This window comes from Lissotriton helveticus, chromosome 3_1 (genome assembly GCF_964261635.1).
Source record: "Lissotriton helveticus chromosome 3_1, aLisHel1.1, whole genome shotgun sequence".
Classification (NCBI taxonomy): domain Eukaryota; kingdom Metazoa; phylum Chordata; class Amphibia; order Caudata; family Salamandridae; genus Lissotriton; species Lissotriton helveticus.
Window position 1 is genome coordinate 1,105,115,414 of NC_136061.1, and position 23,177 is coordinate 1,105,138,590.

Genomic DNA, 23,177 nt, shown 5'->3' on the forward strand with positions numbered 1-23,177 from the left:
TTCAATATAAACGCAAGTTAAACGAATCAGTGGGAACTCCACTCTTTTTTGGTTATGAGATTTCAATTAGTTAATGCAATCTCGGATGACGTCAGTGTGTCTAATCAGAGAGTCACAGAAGGGATCTTGGTTGGCGTGGTGGGAAATATTGGTTTGTGCATTTATAGTGCTATCGAGGTCCAAGCCTGTGTCAGAAAGCACAGTGAATATGTAAGTCATTATTTTAAAATTGTATTACACACAGTTTGTGTCACAAAATGTGAAATACGATTTAGGGTGCGATTCATGTGTGCATAAGGTTGCATAGCATCTCCCCAGTCCTTCATTACTTAGAAGATGTAACCACGATCTGTCACATCTGCCCAGCACACCATCCTCTTCTTTTAATGAAATATGAACATCGGCTGCAGCTCCTATGCAGTCCACCATTAATCACAACATGAAAGATTGCACAAACTACATATTATCACTAAAATAAAGTGCCGCAAAAAAACACAAAAGTATGCCACAAAGAAGTTCATTTTTTGTGCGGCAAAATGTCCTGATCTATGCCGCAATATCCTGTGCGGTCTGCTTAGTACTCAAACAACCAGTGTCCTTCCATACATGCAGCAGTAATGTACTAAATAAACAATTACTTTAACCACCTATATCTCAAATGTTTATACCCGGGGCAGATCAACAAAAATGTATCCGATACCCGATACTCTTAACATAAGAGAAGCAAAATGGAAAGTTATCAGATGTCCATTTACCCCAAGATGCTAATTACAGCAAGGTGTCCAATGTGCATTTTAAATGGCACTGCATTTGATGGTGTCAACCATCTCATCTAAATATATTTCATTGCTTCTGAACTGTTTCCTTGTACATTTAATTAGGGCTCAGACTAGAAAAAAAATAAAGATCTAGTCACCTCAAAATGGATTTATATTAAATTACTAATTTTTATAAAGGGGTTCCATACCCATGAATATCAGAACACTGTACATACAATCTGGTGAAGTTCAAAGCCTTCAACAATGCAAAGAACATGGGTGTGGGAAAGTCAACTGATTATGCAGGAGGGAGCTGTTAAAAAGATGTAGGACACGATAGCGGTCAGGAACAGTGACGGCTCCCCCGCTGAGGCAGAGGAGCGCCACCCCACCGCTTTTCAGCAGTGCAAAGTAAGGGATACATAAAATGATAACTTTAAGTCATTATAATTGTATGTTTCTGTCAGTACGGTTTCCGTGCTGCTTTGCGGGTGGTTTGGTGGGCGGGGCTGCTCTGCTTTCGGAGCAGGGCAGGTAAGGAGTGGTTTGCCCACTCCTAAGTGTACATGACTATTTGGCCGGCCCTCTCGGGCCACACAAAACAGTCATGCACACTTTCCCTGTTCTCCATGGAGGCTGCATTACAGCCTGCGTGGAGAACATGCCCAGGACTCCATTCCCTGGCTGAGCGTCGAAGTAGGACGCTCGGACTGATTACAACAGTGCATTGCAGCCTTGTGACTGGTCAGGGAAGCCTGGCTGTGCTTCCAGTTCCTCAAGTCCAACGAGGAGAGCAGGAGCAGAGACGCGGGACCGGGCGGCTTGGCCGCCACTGGTCAGGAAGGTAAGATGTTAAATGAAGTTAATATTGGAAAGTGAGGTGAGAACTGAGGAGGAAGCTGCAAGTAAGGAAAGAGTTTGTGAAATGGAAAAGAGGACTTAGTTGGAGCAGTACTTTCAGTTGACGGAGAACAGGCATTAGGTTAGAAATCGTTAGAACAGAAACTTTTTTGTTTTTTTCCCAGGGAGAACTGAGGCGTTCTTATTCAACTGCTAATGAATCCTATAATGTGCTTACTGCAAAGAAATAATTATGAGGCTGCCTTCTGAGTGTTACATCTTTTGATGTCTATGTTAACCTCATTTCAGAGGATGGCCTTCTGCAGTAGTTTTTGTCCAATCAGTGAGGCCAGTGGTGACATTCAAGTTTGACTGGCAGTGCCAGCTTCTTCAGGTTAGAGAGTTAATCAATCCTTAGTCACTGGTGTCTATTCATAGCACGCTGTTTGTAAAGGAGGGGCTACAAGATCAACGCTTCCTTCATCTTCATGCACAGGTTTCCAACACTACATATTCATTTACATATTTTAAAATGCTTATTGTCCAAAAGGAGAGGGCTGATGGCATTATTTTTTTTCTTTTTATGCTATTATAAAGCCCTCTCAACCTGAAGTTATAAGTGTGCTATACATACAACCAGATGAAGATGATACTTTAAAATTACATTGAACAAACAAATTTGTACTAAACTGCAATGAAACAATCACAAAACATGTATTAGAATAATTTCTTCCCTAACCTATCACATACAGTACTACGTAAGACTCTCATAACATGCTATCTACTCATTCGCTCCTGTCCCATTTTGACTCTCTAGCGCAGTTATGCACTAATCTCTCACACAGCTTTATCTTGCTTACCCTGCCTGCTGCCCATGGTCTAAGCCTGTGGTTTAAGTGGTCTTCTTTGATCGCATTTTCAAGCACTCACTACATCTAACCCTACTGTGACAACTGGCGCACTTCTCTGATCCTCAGATACATCACTCAAGTCTTTATAAAAAGGTCGCGACAGACAGTACCTTTATAATCCATCCAAGAAGTCTACTGCATGTTTTATGAGGGCAAGGCAACCTCTATTTGAGTAATGGCAGCAAGGTGCTATACAAACCACAATATATCTATCAGTTGGTGAGAAAATGAATAAGAAACCAGCTGTCGAGAACATGCTAATCCAATGTACTTAAAACAAAACATATTTGAGGGATTCCATACTCTTTTGGAGGCCAGCTCACTATTTAGACCCCCCTAACAAAGCAACACCTAATAGTCAGACACCCCTAAATATGTTATACATATTCTAAAATTGATGGTAATTTAGTGACTGGTAGTCTGTGATGGTTAAGGTTCGAGACAATGCACTAAACTCAGTGCTGCCCGACTCAGTGTAACTGTAGCTAATTTACTTTCTCTGCACGGTCACCCCAGAGTCTTTGCCTTTTTCTGCACCTTATTTTTGCTTACTTTAGGACTCTATGTAATTTACCACTGCTGAACAGTAGTAAAGTGCCTGTGCTTCTCCTCTAAAACATGTGCTGTACGTAGCAACGCCCTGTTTGGCCTATTTAATTTTTCTATAAGTCGACTGTAAATGGTGCCTAAGTGCACCTAAGGCATGGAAAGTTAAAGGTCATATGTGGGCTGTAGTATATGACATATGTAATGAACATATTTCTATCAGGAACACCACTGTGCTCTGGTAAGGCTTCACTTTAAATGTACTGCATAAGACATGGCAGCGAAAAGTACCTTATCCATGTAGAAAACGCCTATTTCTATATATTCACTCATACATGTGTGCATTGTAGCTCATTGGGCAGGGTGCTAAAGTATAAAAAATATAGGTTGAACTACATTTTCGGGTTAGAGTAACCTCACAGTGAAATAAAAACCAAAAGCTATTTCACTCTGAATGCCTGGCTAGACTCTTCTCCAACAGGCCTATGTGGGTTTAAAATCTTTACTTTTCAACTCTGCTTTTGAGGGCTAGAAAATGCTTCAAAGTTATTTCCTGCTTAGTTTTCAAAACTTGACTCAATGGGGATATCAGATTGTTGATAACTTAAGCAGAAAAGAAAAATTAAGCAGAAAAGAAAAACTTAAGCAGAAAAGTAACTTAAAACCGTACAGTAGGCTGCCTTAGCTAGAACTGGCTTAGAATCCGTTCTGCCACCTATCAGACTTCCAGAGCTGGAACACATATTTGGCTGGCAGGGATAACTATGGCTCAGAGGAGAGTCACTTCCTGGGCCCAGGAAAGGAAAATGGTTATTAGCTGCAGACCACTTAGCAGGGATTAGCTGTCTATGAGTGGACATGGACAGTTGGCAGGTCAAAGGCCAGTTTTAACACTACCTCTTTTGACTTGGAGACACCAAAGAAAGCTTTTTCTATTCACCCCCAAGACTCTCCTAGACAGTTAAGCTCCATATTCTACTTTAAAAAAAGAACAAAAAATGCATCTGCTGAATAAATTCCTTCAAGAATAGACCTGTAGCCACTCAGCTTTGCTACTTTCTAGGGCACATCTGGTGCTTAATTATGCAGACTGGGTGTTATATTGTATCTGTTTTGATGACTGCTTATTCCTTTTGCATTTCCCACTTGTATGCATAACTTATCTGTTGTTTGTGCAGCACTCTGATACCCTAACGGGTCATGTCCTCACCATATAAAACTCCAAATAAATAACTAAATAACCAGTAGAAGGAAACCAGTTTTGATTCAGTCACAAAGGAGAGTGGGCAATAAACTGAAGGCAGGCTGCTTGCCTTTTGGCAACTGGTCCTGCCATCTTGAAACTGGGCTTTCATGTAATTTAACAGTAAGGCAAAGAGGAAATGCTGCAAAAGGGGGTTGGGGGACTGGGAGAAAAAAGGTAGGATTTGGCAGTACAATTCCTCCATTTACTGGCTAGTGCACAGGATAAATGTGGCAGCAGCACCTCCTCGGCCTAGGGAGGTTCCATCAAAACGTGGCGCTGCTGGAAGAAGAATCCGGACTTCTGATTCTTGGCTTCTGCTGGAAGAAGAGGACTCAAACAGAGACTTCTAAATCCTGCTGGCACCTAAGGACTGGAACTACTCTCCCAGGGTCAAATGTTTGGTGTTCTGTTTACCTGCTTCAGGGTGACACAAAAAGACACAACTGCTTGTCAGAACCCCGTTCAGAGGTCCATGGGGCAAGCAGGAGCTACTGGGCACAACCATGGGGGTTGAGTAATTTTTAATCCTGATGTCCCATGTCGCAGCCTACTATGGATCCAAGGCAACTGGGCCAAGAACCCCTTCAGAACTTGTCTACTCGACTGAGAGTGGAGAATGGGTTGGAAAGTATGCAGTGGGAGACACAGGGAGGTAGAACACAGGACCACAACACAAAATATGTTCGGTAGCAGCAATAAATGGTTGTCTAGTAAAATACGTACTTTCATGACAAAAAGCAATATCCATATACCAACTCACAAGTGAAATATGGCATTCACAAACAATACGCACAGTTCCCCGAGGTCAGGGTTCTAATGTTTTAACAGGAGTTCCGTAGTCCCACCACCCTCTCACTATTGGCAATGGTTATTCCCATTCACTATTGGTGAACATTCTGGTTCAGCCCCACTAGTGGTCAAATTTTCTGGATTCCCACTCTGACTCTTATTAATTCAAAAGTGTTTCAGCGCTGAAGTGTCAAATGGCAAGAAAGTTCCCCCGTCTTAACCGCAACAGCAGGACCTGCAGGAACGGAGCCTCCAAGCGTGTCCCCTTTACAGACACTGAAGCTGCAGCGGCTGTCTCTGGTGAGTTCCTCACACAAAGTCTTGTGAAGGCAGCAATTCGGGGAAAGGGGGGCCTCAGTGCTCCTCCATTGCTGGTAAGTTTCCTTGAATCCTCCCCACGCCAGAGGGTCGGGCGGGGCAATTTTATTTAATGGTAAACACGGCACCTCTTCATCTCCATGACGATCTCGACCAGACCATGCTCCTTGTCTTTTCCCGGTGGTCTGACATACGGGGTCACATCTTCACTCCGCACAGGGCTACTGGCCGATCGACTAGGCAGCAATCTTCACAGTGTGCCAACCTGGCATATGGGGTAGCCGACTTCCTTCTCCACATGGGCTATGCCCGATCATTGCAAAAGCCATTTTCCTAACAGCTCGCTTCAGAGATCCAATCGTGAGGATCTACCACTGGCCCTCGATCCCTCCAGCACTCTCCTCTACCTCACAGGGCACAGTGGTCTTGGCCAGCACACAGGCACTGGTGCTCCATGGGCAAGTGGTCTTGGATTCCCTGGGTGATGTCCCCTTACTCCACTGGGAGACTGTCAGGTCTTGGTCTCAAGCCGTGGTCACAGCAAGAAGTCTTGCAGAGCGTCTCCTCCTCGCACAGCAGAACTGGCTGCTTACCAGTTAATTTTGGGGGGGCTCCTTCTGATAATTCATTTCAAGCCACCAAATGTGATTCAGAGTCTGAGTCTGAAGTTTATGTTGGGAGTCTACTTCTTTTTAAAGTGCCCACTCCTCAGCCCTCTCTTCCTCCAGAAAGCACACTTCACATCAGGAGCGACTCCAAAGCAGATAGCCTCACAATAGAGGCCATGGGAGTGACTGGGAATTCACACTTGGATGTCAGCCACAGTTTTATATGTATCAAAAGGTTAGCCACGGGTGTTAGCTCTACTTTTTAGGCTTCACTCATCAGATCCTTCTACTACCTGAGATGTGCCAATGCCCTTTCCTAGTGACCTCTCTGCGAATAAAAGAGCACCCTTTGAAGTAAGAGGCTCTACCTTCTTCCAAGGTGTCCCATCCAGCTCACATACATGCAGCAATCCACAAATTTGTCTGGGGGGTGGATACAGTGGATTGCTTCTCTCTATTTCCATATCTCCTTACAGTGTGGATGTGGATTCACAAACGCACCACAATATACTTTATTTCACGTGGGAGACACCCATGAACACTCCAGCTATCACATACACCTCTTAACTTTGAGTTTATGAAGGAGCGCCCGGAGATTTACTCTCTCCCCCATAATAATCTTCACATCAACTTAAATTCCATGCACAAGTGAGAAAAAATAATAGTGCTTTCAAAGCAGCTCCACGGCTCATAACATAAAAATAAAACATTTATTCAAGGTGGCAATTTGAATTTTTTATGTATTAAAAGTATTTAAATATATGTGGATTATCAGAAAATAATTGATATTTACAAATACTCCATCCAATAGGTTTTGTTTCTGAAACCATGTTCCTCTGAGTATTAATACTGTAGTGGTTCTTCCTTTGCATGACATTTTAGGTTTCTAGTAGTTACTGAAGGATTCTGAATTAAGATCGATTTGTAAAAATCAACTGCATTTCGATTATATGATTATACCACGATTTCAATTACCACGCATGGCTTTACCACGCGAATTTTACATCGCAAGTGGCTTTACCACGCTGGTATTTACAACGTAGGATTTTACTACGCCTAGAAACGTCTTACCTGCACGTCTTTCTCTACGAGCCCTTACTTCCATCCTCCATTGAAACAAGCGTCAAAACACGTATACCAAAATAAAAAAAGGACTGCTTTTTTGACGTACACGGCACGTCTTTGGGGGAGGCTCTTTCCTTTTTCTTTTAAATTTATGTTCGTTTTTTTTTTAAAGTAACCTGCTTGTTATTTTTGGGGGGGGGGACCCCCCCCAGCCCCCCTCCGAGCCCCCCCCCCTCTGCCCCCCCCAAGCCCACGCAGAACTTATTGAAGGAATACCACGTCTCCCCCCCAGCCCGTGGTAAAGACGTCGTGGAAGGCACCCTGCGTGGAAGGCACCCTGCGTGGTAAGTGTCACGTGGTAAACGTTAGTAGTGGTAATGCCTTCGTGGTAAATGATGTTTCCCCTGCATTTCAACACAAAAAAAACTAAATGCAAAGTTGGAGGTGCTTTGCACCACTGTGAAGGTAGAGGATGCTGGGGCTTTTTGCAGATATCACTCATGCAATTTGGAGCTGCACACGAACTCTGCACAAGGACCTTGCTTGAGTGAAGGAGGGACTGCGTAGGTGCTAGGTCAAGACAGCTAGGAAGAAAGTAAGGGCCAAAGAAGAAGGATTGAGGAGAAGAACATGTAGCAGTAAAGCAAGCTTCTGTGTGTTCTTGGGCAAACACTACTCTGACTGTAAGAATCTGTGTGTTGTCCACAGGCATACGATGTTTGGACTATGAAGACTGCTACCTGCACTGATGCCCACAGGAAATATGCCAAGACCACCAAGGTTCATAAGAGTCACCCAACTTTAAGGTGGAGTTACCGGTAACAAAACCAGTCAGTAACACTTGTGGTACAGTACCAAACACTGGATTTTGATTGGCCCCTAGCCGCTCAACATCTACCTGAAAATTCACAGCCAGAAGCAGAGGACGCGTAAAAGTCACAGTGACAAAGCACATCACTGTGCCCATTTTCATAACAAATGCCTGTGCATTTCACAGAGTTAGAGTAACAGAGTGAGCGGGCTAACATAGCTCCCAGGATGAGATAGCCGCGGTAGACCGGTTGCTGGACAGGTCAGCTTAAGAATCCCTCACTTTCCTGTGCAGCAAGTTGAATGTTTGGATGAAAACAGTTCTTACCTCTGCTGTAACAAGTCTTGGAACGAAAGGAGTCAGTAAAACATGAACTTCTCCTGGACTCAATTCATATTACATTGTATATTGTAGGTATTAACCATTCTTTGAAAAGTGCTCGTCGTTACCCTTTGCAGTTTTTACTTTTTTTTATTTTATTTTTTTTAATAGTTGCATGCACATTCAGATAAAAACAAATAAGAGGTGGTGATCTTATGAAACTGATTATTAATTGATTCTTTTTTTAATCACAGGTACTGAAACCGTGCTCTGAAGAACCAGCCTATGAAAGGCGATCTGTAGTGACACTTTATAATGCCTGGAGACTGACAGGTACTGGTCCTTAGTAAGCTACAAAGGACAGGTGTGCACTGGTTTAGAGACGCGTTCATTTTCCAGGCAGCTACAGGCAGGTCCCCATTAACAGTACACTGGCTGGAATCTTATGACCTGGCAGGATCTGGACACAGAAACAGTCCTCAGGCATACTGAACCAGCATTATAATGACCACAAAACACGTCACAACATGCAGCACGAGAAAAAAACAAAAGGCGAAGAGACCACAATATCCAGTACACTATACAACAGAAACAACTAAAGAAACGATCGTGCCTCTTTTTTTGGCTTAGAAACTAGGAACATTTATTTCGCTGGATGTTCACTACCAGATTGAGATGCAATCATGCAGTAAGTGTTTTGCTTCACGATAAAACAACTCCGTCTGACCAAAAATGTTACTCATTTAAAAAAGTTAGAATTACGAATGATTCCACTAATAAAGTGTATTTACAGATGGATTCGGCTTCCCGTTTGAGCACAAAGCCAGTAATTTTCAACTTGAAATCTGTTTGTAAATAGCCTCCTGGCCCTCCAGCAAATGCACACGATTACATTAGAATTGGAGTCTAAAGAACACTGCCATTTTTAGGGCTCGGCCTACGTCACCACTTCGTTAGAAGTGGGGCGGAGCTCCGAGCCGTATTGTTACGGTGCTCAGAATAGTGAAGTAAAAATTGCTCACTGCGCGAGATTTTTCCGTAGTTTATTTTGGCATCTGCATGCTAATTGGTCATCGCAGTGCTGTGTTTGTAGTAGCCTTCACGCAATAGGCCATATGGATTTTAGTTTGTGCACTTCCTGCATTTTCTGTGCGGTTACGCGCAGGGGAGTGCAATAAACTGTCAATTACGAGCTGTCAAGGTGCCGAGGTAATTGAACCCAGATGTTCGGGGCGCGTTCACTAGTCTGCAGTGAGTTTGGTGGGCGCGCGTTCGTCTGCATCCTTTCATGTGTAAGTGTTGGCCTTTGAAGAGCTGGCTTGGTCGTGCGCCGACAATGAGACACACAGTCTTCATTACCCCACAAAGTATGGAAGTGCGTTTGTATTGGAGACAGTAACGAATAGTTTTCTTACCTGTCGGTGTAGTTTTGCAGTTTGAAGATCTTTCTGGATTCACTATGCTGTGCATTATTCCGCGGTCTTGTGGTTGGGTCCGGATTCGTAGTCTTTTCTTTTTTTTTTTTTTTTTTTTTTCTTTGCCCAGGTGGGCGTCGGCGTCACACCCCCTTTGGGTGTATTTCCGGTGACGTCGGCATGCTTCCTGCGGAAGCTCCCACTCTTGGGCGCCATCTTCGGGTTCTTTTTTTCCGTGTTTCTTTCGTTTCCGAAGTAATGGCAATGTTCATCTTAGTTTGTATTTACCGCTTTGTACTTTCAAAGTCTATTCTTTAGTTAACCACCTCTTCTCTCTCCAGCCTCATCTTTCTGGCGGAGGTGGGTGGGTTCGCTAGTGAATCCAGAAAGATCTTCAAGCTGCAAAACTACACCGACAGGTAAGAAAACTATTCGTTTTGCGGCGTGAATCTTTCTGGATTCACTATGCTGTGCATAGATTTTGTAGCGGTTTCTCATCTCTGTGGCGGCTGGGTGGAAGATGAGCGTTGGGTGTTGAATATGTGCCGTAGCACCTTCTGTCCCACTTGAGCTTCCTTGTTCATTTGTATGTCCACACAGTAGTGCTTCGTGAACGTGTGCACCGAAGCCCATGTTGCCGCCAGGCATATGTCCTCTATGGGTGTGTTAGCCAGGAAGGCTATTGTAGCGCCCTTCTTCCTGGTGGAGTGGGCACGCGTCCCCTCAGCCAGTTCCTGTCCTGCCCGTTTGTGGCAGAGTTGGATTGTTTGTGCGATCCATCGTGCAATGGTCCTTTTGGTTACTGCTTTGCCCATGAAGCTGTTTGCGAAGGACACAAAAAACTGTTTCGTTTTCCTGTGCCCCTTTGTCCTTTCAATGTAGTGCATGACTGCCCTTCTGGCGTCCAGGGTGTGCAGAGCTCTCTCTGCGCTGGTTGTGGGTTTTTGGAAAAAACTCGGTATCTGTATCGACTGGTTCATGTGAAAATTGGATACCACCTTCGGCATGAAGTGTGGGTCAGTCCTCATCACAACTCTATCGTTGTGTATTTGTATGTATGGTTCTTGTAGCGTCAGCGCTTGAAGCTCGCTTACTCTGCGTAAGGACGTTATCGCAACCAGGAAGGCTGTTTTCATAGTTAGCATCTTTAGGGAGGCCTTGTGAAGTGGTTCAAAGGGCTCTTTCATGAGTTCCGTTAGGACTGTGTTCAAGTTCCATGCAGGTGGCGGCACCCGCTTGGGTGGTGCGATCCTTTTCGCTCCTTCTAGGAATCTCTTCACCACCTGTGATGTGAAGAAGCTCCTGCACGTTTCTCCCCTTGTGTAGGCTACTATCGCTGCCAAGTGAACTCTTAACGAGGATGAGCTAAGGTTCTTCTCCAGTAAGTGCGTCAGGTACCTTAGCACTGTGGAGTCCCTCTTCATCTTATTGTGGAGTCTTTCCTGTCTGCACCATATTGTGAATCTTTTCCATTTCGCAACGTAGCACTTTCGAGTGCTGGGCCTTCGTGCCTCCCGAAGTACCCTCAGGGTGCTTTCTGGTAGTCTCAAATGTGCGAACTCTATGTCCTCAGGAGCCACGCTACTAGGCTCATGCTCTCTGGCTCTGGATGCAGTACCTCTCCTTTCTGCATGGACAGTAGATCTTTCCTCCTGCTGAATCTGTGGGGTGCACACTGTGTCATCTCCATGATCTGCGAGTACCAGGTCTGCCTCGCCCACTGCGGTGCGACCAGTATCAGTGTCATGTTGCTCGCTCTGCATTTGCTCAGTACTCTGTGCATCAGTGGTATCGGGGGAAAGGCGTAGGCAAATGTCCTTGACCAATCTATCCATAGGGCATTCCCCAGTGTCCCCTCCTCGGGCTGCCTGGATGCGAAGTTTTGGCATTTTGCATTCTGGCGTGTGGCAAACAGGTCCACCGATGGTGTCCCCCACCTGTCGAACAGGTATCTTGTCTCCTGAGCATTGAGCTCCCACTCGTGGGATGCCGATGTCTGCCTGCTGAGCCAATCGGCTTGTATGTTGTCCTTCCCTGGTAGGTGTATGGCTAGCAGGTCTATCTTGAGAGGGATGGCCCATCTCCATATCTCCTGCGCCAGCGTTGAAAGCGGTGCGGACTGTGTGCCCCCCTGCTTGTTGATGTAGAACATCGCAGTGGTGTTGTCCGTTTGTATCAATACCTTGTGCTTGTACAGTCTTGTTTGAAAGGCCTTCAGTGCAAGGAAGATTGTCTTCAATTCTAAGTAATTGATGTGCTTTGTGGCATCCGTCGGTGTCCACAGTCCCCTCACCTTGAGCTCCTCCATGTGAGCGCCCCATCCCTTCAGGGATGCGTCTGTGGTGATGGTCACTGTTGGCGTTGGGGGCGTTAGAGGCTTTCCCCTTGCTATGTTCTCCATGGTCCACCATGTCATCTCCTTCTGCACTGCGTGCGTTACAACCACTAGATCCTCCCAACTGCCTGTAGCTTGTGACCATTGCTCCTGTAGCCATTCTTGAATGGGTCTCATGTGGAGTCGTACATTCGGTACCAGGTGGATGCATGATGCCATCATCCCCATGATCTTGCTCGCCGTCCTCACTGTCCGAGCTTGTCCCTTCCGGTAGAGGCGAGTTTCCTTCACCAGCGCCCTCGCCCTCTTCTCGCTGGGGAACACCTTGCCCTGTAAGGTGTTGATCTGTGCTCCCAGGAAGATCTTCACTTGTTCCGGCTCCATTGATGATTTCTTCCAATGGATGGAGAACCCCAGGTTTATGAGCGTGCTGGTCACTGTATGTGCGTGCAGCTTGCATTTCTGGTATGAGTTTGCTTTCACCAGCCAGTCGTCCAGGTAAGGGTATACATGTATCCCCTGCCTTCTTAGGTGCGCCGCGACTGCTGCGAGGCACTTTGTGAAAACTCTTGGTGCCGATTTTAGACCGAAGGCCAGTGTCGTGAACTGGTAGTGGCTTTCTCCGACGGTGAACCTGAGCATGTGCTTGTGCTTCCTGTTCATTGGGATGTGCAGGTATGCGTCTTTGAGGTCTATAGTGACCATGAAGTCCCCGGTCTGCAACTGTGGGAGCACCTCTTGCAGGGAGGTCATTTTGAATTTTTGCGTTCTTATGAATCGGTTCACGAACCGTAAATCGAGAATGGGCCTCATTGTCTCGTCTACTTTTGGTACCAGGAAGTATGTTGAGTATACTCCTGTGTTTCTTTCTTTGAAGGGTACCCTTTCTATGGCCTGCTTCCGCAGGAGTTCTTTTGCTTCTTCCTGAAGGCACTGCAGCTGCTTGCTTGCTAGCGGCTTTCTTCTTGGTTTTCTGCTTGTTGGCCTCGCCTCCAACTCTATGCAGTATCCGAATTGGATAATGTTGAGGATCCATTTGTCTGATGTGATTCCTCTCCACTCCTGGAGGTGGAATCTTAATCTCCCTCCCACTGGTGTCCTGTGGTCGTGGGTGTCTAGTTTGTCTTGACCCATCTGTACGTGCTGCCCCCTGGGATCTTTTTTGTGGGTGGGCACACGGGTTTTTTCGAAGTCACTTGGAGGTGGGCTGCTGGCCCCCTCTTCTATTTTGTCCTCGTCCATTTCTCCCTCGAAAGGACTGGCCTCTTTGTTGGTACTGCCAGGGCTGTTTCTGATGGCCCTGCTGACCCTGCGAGTCTGCCTGGTGCGTTTGCTGGAAAGCCTGGTGTGAAGTACCTGGCTGGTTTCCACCTCTCCCGCCAGGCCTCCGTGACGGGGTGCCCCTCTTGTTCCCTCTGAACTGCAATGCTCCCATGGATCTTGCTGTTTCGTTATCCTTCTTAAGTTGGCTGAGTTGCTCATCAACTGTTTGTCCGAAAAGCGTACTGCCGTTGAACGGGGTGTTCAGGATGCTGTGTTGCACCTCCGGTTTGAAACCGGATATCCTGAGCCAGGCGTGTCTCCTTTCCGTGACGCCCATCATCATGAGCCTGCTGGCCGTGTCTGCCCCATCCAGAGCCGTCTTAAGGCAAGAATTTGCAGCATTCTTCCCCTCTTCAATTAGCTTTTCGGCTTTCTGCTTGGCATCCTGGGGCAAGTCCTTCACCAACTGTCCCAGTCCCTCCATGATTTGGTACATGTGTCTGTTCACCAGGGCGTTGGAATTAGCCATGCGCCAGTGGGTCGCGGCATTCCGTTCGATCCTTCTGCCCACCAGATCCATCCTTTTGCTCTCTTTATCCGGTGGTGGGCCCGAGGTAGTGGGTACGTTAGCCCTCCTCCTTGCTGTGGCCGTGATAATGGAGTCTGCGGAGACCGTGCCCTGAATGTAGGCCGGGTCCTTTGCGGCATGCTTGTACTTCTTCTCAGTTCTGGGAGTCACTGCCTTGCATGTTGCGGGCTCCCTGAAAGCTTCCTTCCCCTGAGCCAAGACGCTCTCGAGCATCGGGAGGAACTGGCTCCTCGTTTGTGTTGGGAGCAATGTTTCCAGAAGAAAGTCTGCTTTCTGCTTCTCTTCGTCGAGCTTGAGCTTGAAAGCTGCTGCGGCAGATTGTATCACCGCGTTGTAGGCCCCGATGTCGTCCGGCGGCGAGGGCCTCGAGGGGTAGGTGTCGACCACCTCCTCCGGGCTGTCGGTCTCGACATCGATGTAATCCACATCCTGAAGGTCATAGGGCGCCGACTCTGTGTCTGTCCTGCCCTCATCTTCCTCCCCATAGCTGTAGCTCTCGTGGGGATTCTCGTACTCCTCCTGGTCGTCGAACACCTCGACGTCCCGGTCTTGCTCGGTGACTTCGGCGACCTCCTCTTCTTCCTCCTCGACCGCCTCCAGCACTGGTGGCTTGGTCTTCTGAGGGATCGTGAAGGCCTTCATCCTTGCGTCGAAATCTTTTTTCCGCTGCATGAAGTTCTCCATTTCTGCCTCGAGGCGCCTTCTTTTCTTTTCCATCTCGGCCGCGTGTTCCGCGTCGGATGGTTCCGCCGGTCTCTTCGACGGATGGCTCGTCGCCGTGCCTCTCGGAGTCGAAGTTTTCGACGTCGAACCGGATATCGGGTCTCTGGTCGTCGTCGACAGTTTCGGGTCTTTCTCCCTCGTCGATCGATCCTTTTCGGGGACGATTTTCGACGTCTTCTGCTGATCAGCAGCTCTCGGCGCCGGGGACTCCTTCTCTGAGGATCCGCTGGGCCTGGGAGTAGTCGCGGACGCCGCCTTTTTTGGCGTCGGCGCTTTCGGGGTCTTGCCCTCGATTTTTCGAGACTCAGAGTCTCTCGGGTTCTTGGGGGCCGAAGAGTCTCCTACCTTGTCAGAAGTCTTCGTGTAATCGGTCTCTACGACCGTGTAGCAGTCGTCTTCGGCGGCAGCGTTGTCTTCTTCCTCGGAGGACATCCCCAGCTCGTAGAGCGACGGGGTCGGGGCCTTCCCCTGCAGGGTGGCGTGTGCTACCCTCTGCCTCTCTCTCACACGAAGGGTCTTCGGGGTGAAGGCGGAACAGGCGTTGCAGTCTCCGCTTTCGTGGTCCACCGGTAGGCAAAGGTTGCATACCGGGTGCTGGTCTTTCTGCGCGTACTTGTGGTGGCAGTTCCGGCAGAACTTGAACGGCGTGTTGTCCATCCTCGAGCGTCCAGGGCCTCTCTGGTCGCGTGTTCGTCGACGTTCGTCGAAGATCTGGATGGAAAACGCCTTATCTTTGCTTGTCTTTCGTCGGTGAAGTCCCCTGGAGTCTTCAGATGACTTCTCCTCGTCTTTTCTGTATTTTCTTTCTTCTTTCTCCAAAAATGTCTGGAGCCCAAACGGGAACGATCCAGACCCGACCGCGGAAAAAAAGAATCTGAAGATGGCGCCCAAGAGTGGGAGCTTCCGCAGGAAGCATGCCGACGTCACCGGAAATACACCCAAAGGGGGTGTGACGCCGACGCCCACCTGGGCAAAGAAAAAAAAAAAAAAAAAAACAAAGAAAAGACTACGAATCCGGACCCAACCACAAGACCGCGGAATAATGCACAGCATAGTGAATCCAGAAAGATTCACGCTGCAAAACGTCCAGGTACGAAACGGAAATCTTTTCACTGGCTTACGAACAGTCCCACATTTTGCCGCATTCTCTTCATCTCATCAAAGGGGCTCATGTCTTGTTCAGCAAAAAAACAAAAACCTCAGAGAGCAGGAATGTGTTTCTGCATAGAGGGTCCGAGCAGCCGTGTTGCAACAGTTGTGCTTGTGTGTCTAACCTTGGGCCTCATGACAAGTAGGTTGATTTTAGGTGCAGGGATACACAGGCACTGTTCACACACACAGGCACTTCTCACAGACACCGGCACTGTGCGCACACATAGGCACTGTTCACACACACAGGCAGTACATACACACACAGGCTGCTCACACACACCGGCACTGTGCGCACACATAGGCACTGTTGACACACAGGCACTACATACACACACCGGCACTGCGCACACACACACAGGCGCACTGATCACAAACAGGCGCACTGATCACACACAGGCACTGTTCACACACAGGCACTGTTCACACACAGGCACTGTCCACACACAGGCACTCTCCACACACAGGCACTCTCCACACACAGGCACTCTCCACACACAGGCACTGTTCACACACAGGCACTGTTTACACACACAGACACTGCTCACATACACTGCTCACACACACAGGCACTGCTCTCACACACAGGCACTACATACACACACACACAGGCTGCTCACACACACCGGCACTGCGCGCACACATAGGCACTGGTCACAGTGACTGCAGTGTGTGAGTGTGCAGGGTAAACAGTGTGAAGGGTGAACAGTGTATAGTGAGTGCAGAGTGAGTGCGAGAGTTACTGTGAGTGCAGAGTGAGTGCGAGAGTGACAGTGAGTGCAGAGTGAGTGCGAGAGTGACAGTGAGTGCAGAGTGAGTGCGAGAGTGACAGTGAGTGCAAAGTGAGTGCCAGAGTGACAGTGAGTGCAGAGTGACAGTGAGTGTAGAGTGACAGTGAGTGTAGAGTGACAGTGAGTGTAGAGTGACAGTGAGTGTAGAGTGACAGTGAGTGCAGAGTGACAGTGAGTGCAGAGTGACAGTGAGTGCAGACTGACTGCAGAGTGAGTGACTGCAGAGTAACAGTGACTGCAGAGTAACAGTGACTGCAGAGTGACAGTGACTGCAGTGTGTGAGTGTGCAGGGTAAACAGTGTGTAGTGAGTGCAGAGTGAGTGCGAGAGTTACTGTGAGTGCAGAGTGAGTGCGAGAGTGAGTGTGAGTGCAGAGTGAGTGCGAGAGTGACAGTGAGTGCAGAGTGAGTGCGAGAGTGACAGTGAGTGCAAAGTGAGTGCAAGAGTGACAGCGAGTGTAGAGTGACAGTGAGTGCAGAGTGAGTGCAGAGTGACAGTGAGTGCAGACTGACTGCAGAGTGAGTGTGACTGCAGAGCAACAGTGACTGCAGAGTGACAGTGACTGCAGTGTGTGAGTGTGCAGGGTAAACAGTGTGAGTGTGCAGGGTGAACAGTGTATAGTGAGTGCAGAGTGAGAGTGAGTGTGAGTGCAGAGTGAGTGCGAGAGTGACTGAGTGCAGAGTGAGTGCGAGAGTAACAGTGAGTGCAGAGTGAGTGCGAGAGTGACAGTGAAAGTGCAGAGTGAGTGCGAGAGTGACAGTGAAAGTGCAGAGTGACAGTGAGTGCAGAGTGAGTGCAGACTGACTGCAGAGTGAGTGTGACTGCAGAGTAACAGTGACTGCAGAGTGACAGTGACTGCAGAGTGTGAGTGTGCAGGGTAAACAGTGTAAGTGTGCAGGGTAAACAGTGTGAGTGTGCAGGGTAAACAGTGTGAGTGTGCAGGGTAAACAGTGTGAGTGTGCAGGGTAAACAGTGTGAGTGTGCAGGGTAAACAGTGTGTGACTATGCAGGGTGAACAGTGTGAGTGTGCAGGGTGAACAGTGTGTGACTATGCAGGGTGAACAGTGTGAGTGTGCAGGGTGAGCAGTGTGTGAATGTGTAGGGGCAGTGTGTGAGTGTGCAGGAAATGAACACTCAAACTAAGTCCACCACACACATACATAACACCACACACATAAGACCACACACACCACACACACATACATCACACACACAATACACACACCACACACACACACATACACCACACACACATAACACACAAACCACACACACCTCACTCTCTCAACACCACACACTCGTCACCACTCACCACAACACACTCACCACCACACACTCACCCCCCCCAGGCTCACCCCCACAGACTCACCCCCACAGACTCACCACTACACACAAAACAACACACCACACACAACAACACACCCCCAGCCGTCAATGAATGCTTTCACCAGGCACAAACACCAACAACCATCAATGTACGCTTTCACCAAAAACCAACACGACCATGCATCAGTGCCGCTAAACACCCACGAACACAACAAACAATGTCAGTGCAACTTTCACCAAACACACACACACACCAACAGCTGACAGTGCACCAGCCACTCTTTCAATTGGCACAATCATCAACAGCTGTCAGTGCACCCTTTCACCAACCACACGCATTACCATCCAGCTCTGTACGCTTGACAGCCACACTCAGTAACAGCTCTTACTGCACGCTACCACCAGTCATACACACCTCAAGCCACCATACACGCTTCCACCAAACACACACACCAACAGCCATCACTGCACAATTCCTACAGGCACACACATCCACCACCCATTAATGCACACACGCATCCACCAATTAATATTGTACCTATCGCACTATGCTGCACTTTACCTTTTAAAGATAATGCGTTAAAGTGCAGCATGCCACCATTGATAACATTCCAATCCAACACACATATCTCCAACACACACCACATGCTTCCACTCCAAAACACATGCCTAAAACACATTGCCATTTACAATGCCATTATCTCTAACTGAAACAAACCGAGCCCTAATGCATTCCTAATGCTTGTTACCAAATATTCCTATCCTCCTATTCCAAATTAATGAAAGTAAATGACAGAATCAAAAGGCTGAGGTACAAGATCCGAAAAGGTTTTGCTGTTCATAAGTGGGGCTCCCTCGTGAACTATTTTTAGACATTAAAATGTATATTGTGGCATACGTTAGTAAACACCCACACTTGGTCAAATATGTATTTGAAACAGGTGGTTTAAAATCTACCTTATCAATAAACAGTATATTAAACTCGTTATATTGCTGATTTTGGAATGCATAGGAAGTGCTTTAAATTCAACAGCTTGTATTAAGCTTTATTATTAAAGCGTATATAACGCTAAGCTAACCACACAGGGTTTACCGGTGCTTAGAGATAGGGGAAGGTGAAGTTAGAGCATATGAACTCAAAACATCAAAGTCTTGTCTTCAGCTGTTTCCGAAGAGTGGTCAGTGAAGAACAGATTCTCAAGGATAGCGGAAAGGCATTCCAAAGCTTAGGGCCCTGGTAATTAAAGGGCCGGTCTGCCATGTGAGTCCATTTGACACCTGGAACGGTGAATAAGGAAAGATCGCTGGATCGTAGGGAGCGAGCCGGCTGATGCGGTCTCGCCATTCCATGGAGATCTCGGGAGCCAGCTCCTGAACTTGCTCTGTGCACGAAGCATAGGGCAGTAAATTGAATCCATTTCTCCACCTTAAGCCAGTGCAACTCCTGAAGAAGAGATGAGGCTGATGCATTTTTCGGGAGCCTGGATGCAGGTTTTGACCCACTTTACGCCTTCTCATGGAGGCTTTATCAGCTCCCAAATACTGGGCATTACCATAGTCCAATCTAGATAGGATGAGTGCCTGGATATTTGTCCATTGGGCTGAGAATGGAAGTATCTATTCGATTTTCCGGTCCCATTACAGGACAGGTAGCAGCCACTTTCGCAACCTGCCGCTTTATAGACAAATTTTCGTTCAGCAGGATGCAACGGTTCTTCAACTTATAGGCCAGAACAGTGAGAAGGCCCAGCTTTTTTTCAGACCACAGCTGTGGGCCCCATTGGGACGGGATCTTGTCTAGCACCAGTACCTCAGTCTTTTCTCTGCTGAGTTCATATTCATCCACAAGGCAAACAGACTCAGGAAGGAATTTAGGGCCTCAGAGTTGAGGTCCTGAGCAGATGACAAAGAGAAGATGATTTGTGTATCATCCGTGTAGGAAAATAAGGTCAGGCTGAAGCTTTCAATCAGGTCCTCCAGAAGGTGTACATAGATATGAATAAAGCCGGACTAAAGGCTGAAGATTGGGGAGCCCCTAAGGTAAGGTCATGTCATGTGGAGGAGACACTGGCTGAAGTGACCTGGAAAGTTCGACCTTTCCAGGATAAGGCTGTACCTTAGACACCTAGGACAGCCAGTCTCTCCAACAGTGTGGCGTGTGACACAGCATCAAACGTAGCTCTGATGTACAGTAAGATCAGCGCTGCAGTCTTGCCTTCATTCTGGAGTTGCCTAAGATATTCTGTGACTTCTAGAAGGGCGGATTCAAAACTGTGACCCACTCTGAACCCTGACTTGGAGTGATGTAGCAAGTTTTGGGACTCCACAAAAGCAGCGAGTTGTCTGTTCACATGCTTTTCCATAATTTTGGCTCGAATGGGGAGCACAGAGCTCGGTCTGGAATTGGACCAATTAGAGGGGTCCAGATTAGGTTTCTTCAGGAGGGGCATAACCATGACATGCTTCCATGGTTGAGGAATGTACCTTGCCTGTAAAGAGGAATTGAGGAGACCCACCAGAAGCCGCAGAATGTCAGGATCCAGGGTATTGAGCTTAGGTGGGGGGGGGAAGAGGATCTGCAGGGGAGCCCGATCTTATACATTGTGGCAACAACATGAAAAGCGGTAGGTCCATCAAGTCCCATGAGTTACGTTTCTGGTAAACAAGAGTGGTAACTGAGGTGTTAAGCGAATGGGCGGGAGTTATAGTTGGGGTGCAGGGGGTCTCAGAAATAGGGGGCGGAATATTAATGCAAGACGGAGACAAGTCCTTTCCGCCCACCTTTAGCAAAAGTTGAATGATCTGCATCTTTTTAACAAAGAAAAGCCCCAATACTTTGTACTGACACTGGAACAAAATTGGGGAAGGTGCAATATTATTAGGGTCTAAAAGTTCTTGCACTACCCTAAAAAGCGTTTTGGGACAATTTTGGGCTGAGGTAATTTGATTTGAGAAGGTGGCTCAAATGGCTCTACGGTGCCCATGGTAATTTTTCAATACCCTTTTATATTTGTACTTGGTGTCTTCATCACAAGTAAGCCTCCAGGCTCTCTCTAGACCCCTACAGAGATAAGGCAGGCTTTCAAGGTGCTTTACATTTGTCACGAACACGGAACGCTGGTATTCTAGTTACTCACTGGAAATCTGTGGAGAACCTACAATATAATACGATGGAATCAACTGACACACTGCTGCTGCTGCCATGTAACACAGCATTTGAATCAACTACTTTCTGGGACGGAAGAGGAAGATATTTACGATTAAACAGAAAATTAATCCATATTTTAGCATTTTGTTCCATTAACAAAATACAGAGGGATAACGGTCATAAAGATTGCGCATTCATCTCACCAGGGGATCAGCATCTTTCACATATTAAAATTAAGCTAAAATGAATCATCATTACAAAATGACTGTGGCACAAATACTTAATTAAATTGCAAGCAAAGTCTTGTTAACATTTGTTGTGACCTGAAAGAGATTCACGTCAAAGTATTTTAAATAAAAAAAAACTCAACGAGACAAAAACACGGAGGAACGCAATAAAATCAATGTAATAGACATGCTTCAAGTACCTCTCCACCAATAAAGCACTTTCGAATTTTCATGTCACCTTACAAATAATAACATGAATTGTAGACCAAACTCCAAAGATCGGATTAACTTTAAACATGTTAACCAAGCAGGATGACACTCCTAGGTATTTTATGATATGGCGGAGGTCAGAACTAGCCATTAACTAGTTGTGCATGCCCCCCGCACCCTCTCCCCGGATAATATAGCTTAATTATTGGTCACCATTAAACTTATGGGCATGAGCCACAGGTAAAAGTATGTAAGACGGAGAATGGACATGGCCCACTATTGACTTGGATTAAGTTCACCAATAATGATTACTGCTTTCAGAATATGAATGTGCCAGCGAGGTCTGATACCCCTTCTGTCCTGCTACAAACAAAAAAAAAACAGGAGTCTCTCTCAGGAGCTGTAGCTAAGGGCCTGAACTAGTTTCATTTCATACAAGTTGGTTGGGCTAGAAATATTACTTCCCTACAATGCAACAAATGGGTTTATGATTTTATCAAAATTAGAAAAGTGGATGTGCAGAGTCTCTAAACTTATTTTAGGCTGATGAATTACCTAACTACCTACGCAGACATAATACCATTGTAAAGACTCAATTGATTTGATTTGTAGGCTTACACCAGCTTTACATACCAATGAGTTCCTTGTTCCGAACATCCAATGCCATATTCCTTAGCGCAGTTGCAACCGAAGACACCACCCTATCGTTGTCCATTCTGAGAAGTTCAACGAGGATTGGAAGTCCCTTTTCCTTTCTGACAGCAGCACGTATGTAGGCTGCAAACTATGAACGCAGACATTGTTCAGACAGTAGGTAAAAAATATTTTGAAAAATTAAATATATTAAGACACAAGAGCGTGAAACAGTCAACATTTTGAGGCTCTAGCAGTTCCTGGCTCAAAAGATGATGTGCACAAAGAATATAAAAGTAAGACAAAACAAATGGAAAACAAACAGGAACACTGTAAAATATAAGCCCCATTTGGCATGGATACATAAACTAAGGGGGCACATTCTCAGCATAGAAAAATGCTATTGTAAACTAGTATTGAACAATCACAATCCAAGTGCAGGGGCACCTCAAGAACATTCTCAGGCAAACTGTCTATCAGAACAATTGGCATATAAAATTATTGCTGTCCTAAACACAGTCTTTCAACAGCAAAGTGGGTAAGGTGACTCACTCTGCAGCTACCATCCCTTCACCCAGTCCACCCACTGAAGCAACACTCACAAGTAAGCTCTATTAAAGATCAGTTCCTGTTACTAACATTAAATTACAATTCAATGCTTAGGCTATGGAAGGAAATGGAACTCTAACTCAATAACCATGAGTTACTTCAGGGCTGTATCACTTGGCCTTGAAATGCGGACAGTTCCTTGTCAGCATTTCATATTAGTCTCCGGCAGTCTTGCACCAAGACAGACTTCGCAGGGGAAAGGGATGTGTTCAAGATCCAGATCTTGACACATTCTCTGGGGATGAGCAACATGTAAAGGTACATGTCGAATATCTTCTCAAGTCCCTGGTCCGTTCCTGAACGCGCATGTTGCACTATGGCTACATTTGTTTATGCACAAAGCAATTTGTGGACCAATATTTGCATGTTTTATTTCTGAATAAACCCAAATGAAGAATGTGTTTCTCCATTTTGTACAGAAGGGGAAAAAATTTGTGAAACTGGACCTTTGCTTTTGACCACTGATTCACCCGAGTAGAATAAAGCAGAAAGAGTTGATATGCCTTGAGGGTCGCAAAGAAAGGCTTATTCGGCACAGTTTATCAAA

General features: G+C 46.5%; 1 protein-coding gene across 4 annotated transcripts in view; it reads right to left on the reverse strand.

Annotated features, from left to right (window-relative positions):
* PKP4 (plakophilin 4) overlaps positions 1 to 23,177 on the reverse strand; it is a 771,376-nt gene that overhangs the window by 35,920 nt on the left and 712,279 nt on the right. For all 4 annotated transcript variants that reach the window (XM_078681704.1, XM_078681705.1, XM_078681703.1 and 1 more), the window contains one exon: positions 22,022 to 22,172. In XM_078681704.1, coding sequence (XP_078537830.1) covers positions 22,022 to 22,172 — 151 coding nt within the window. The remainder of the gene's footprint in view (positions 1 to 22,021; positions 22,173 to 23,177) is intronic.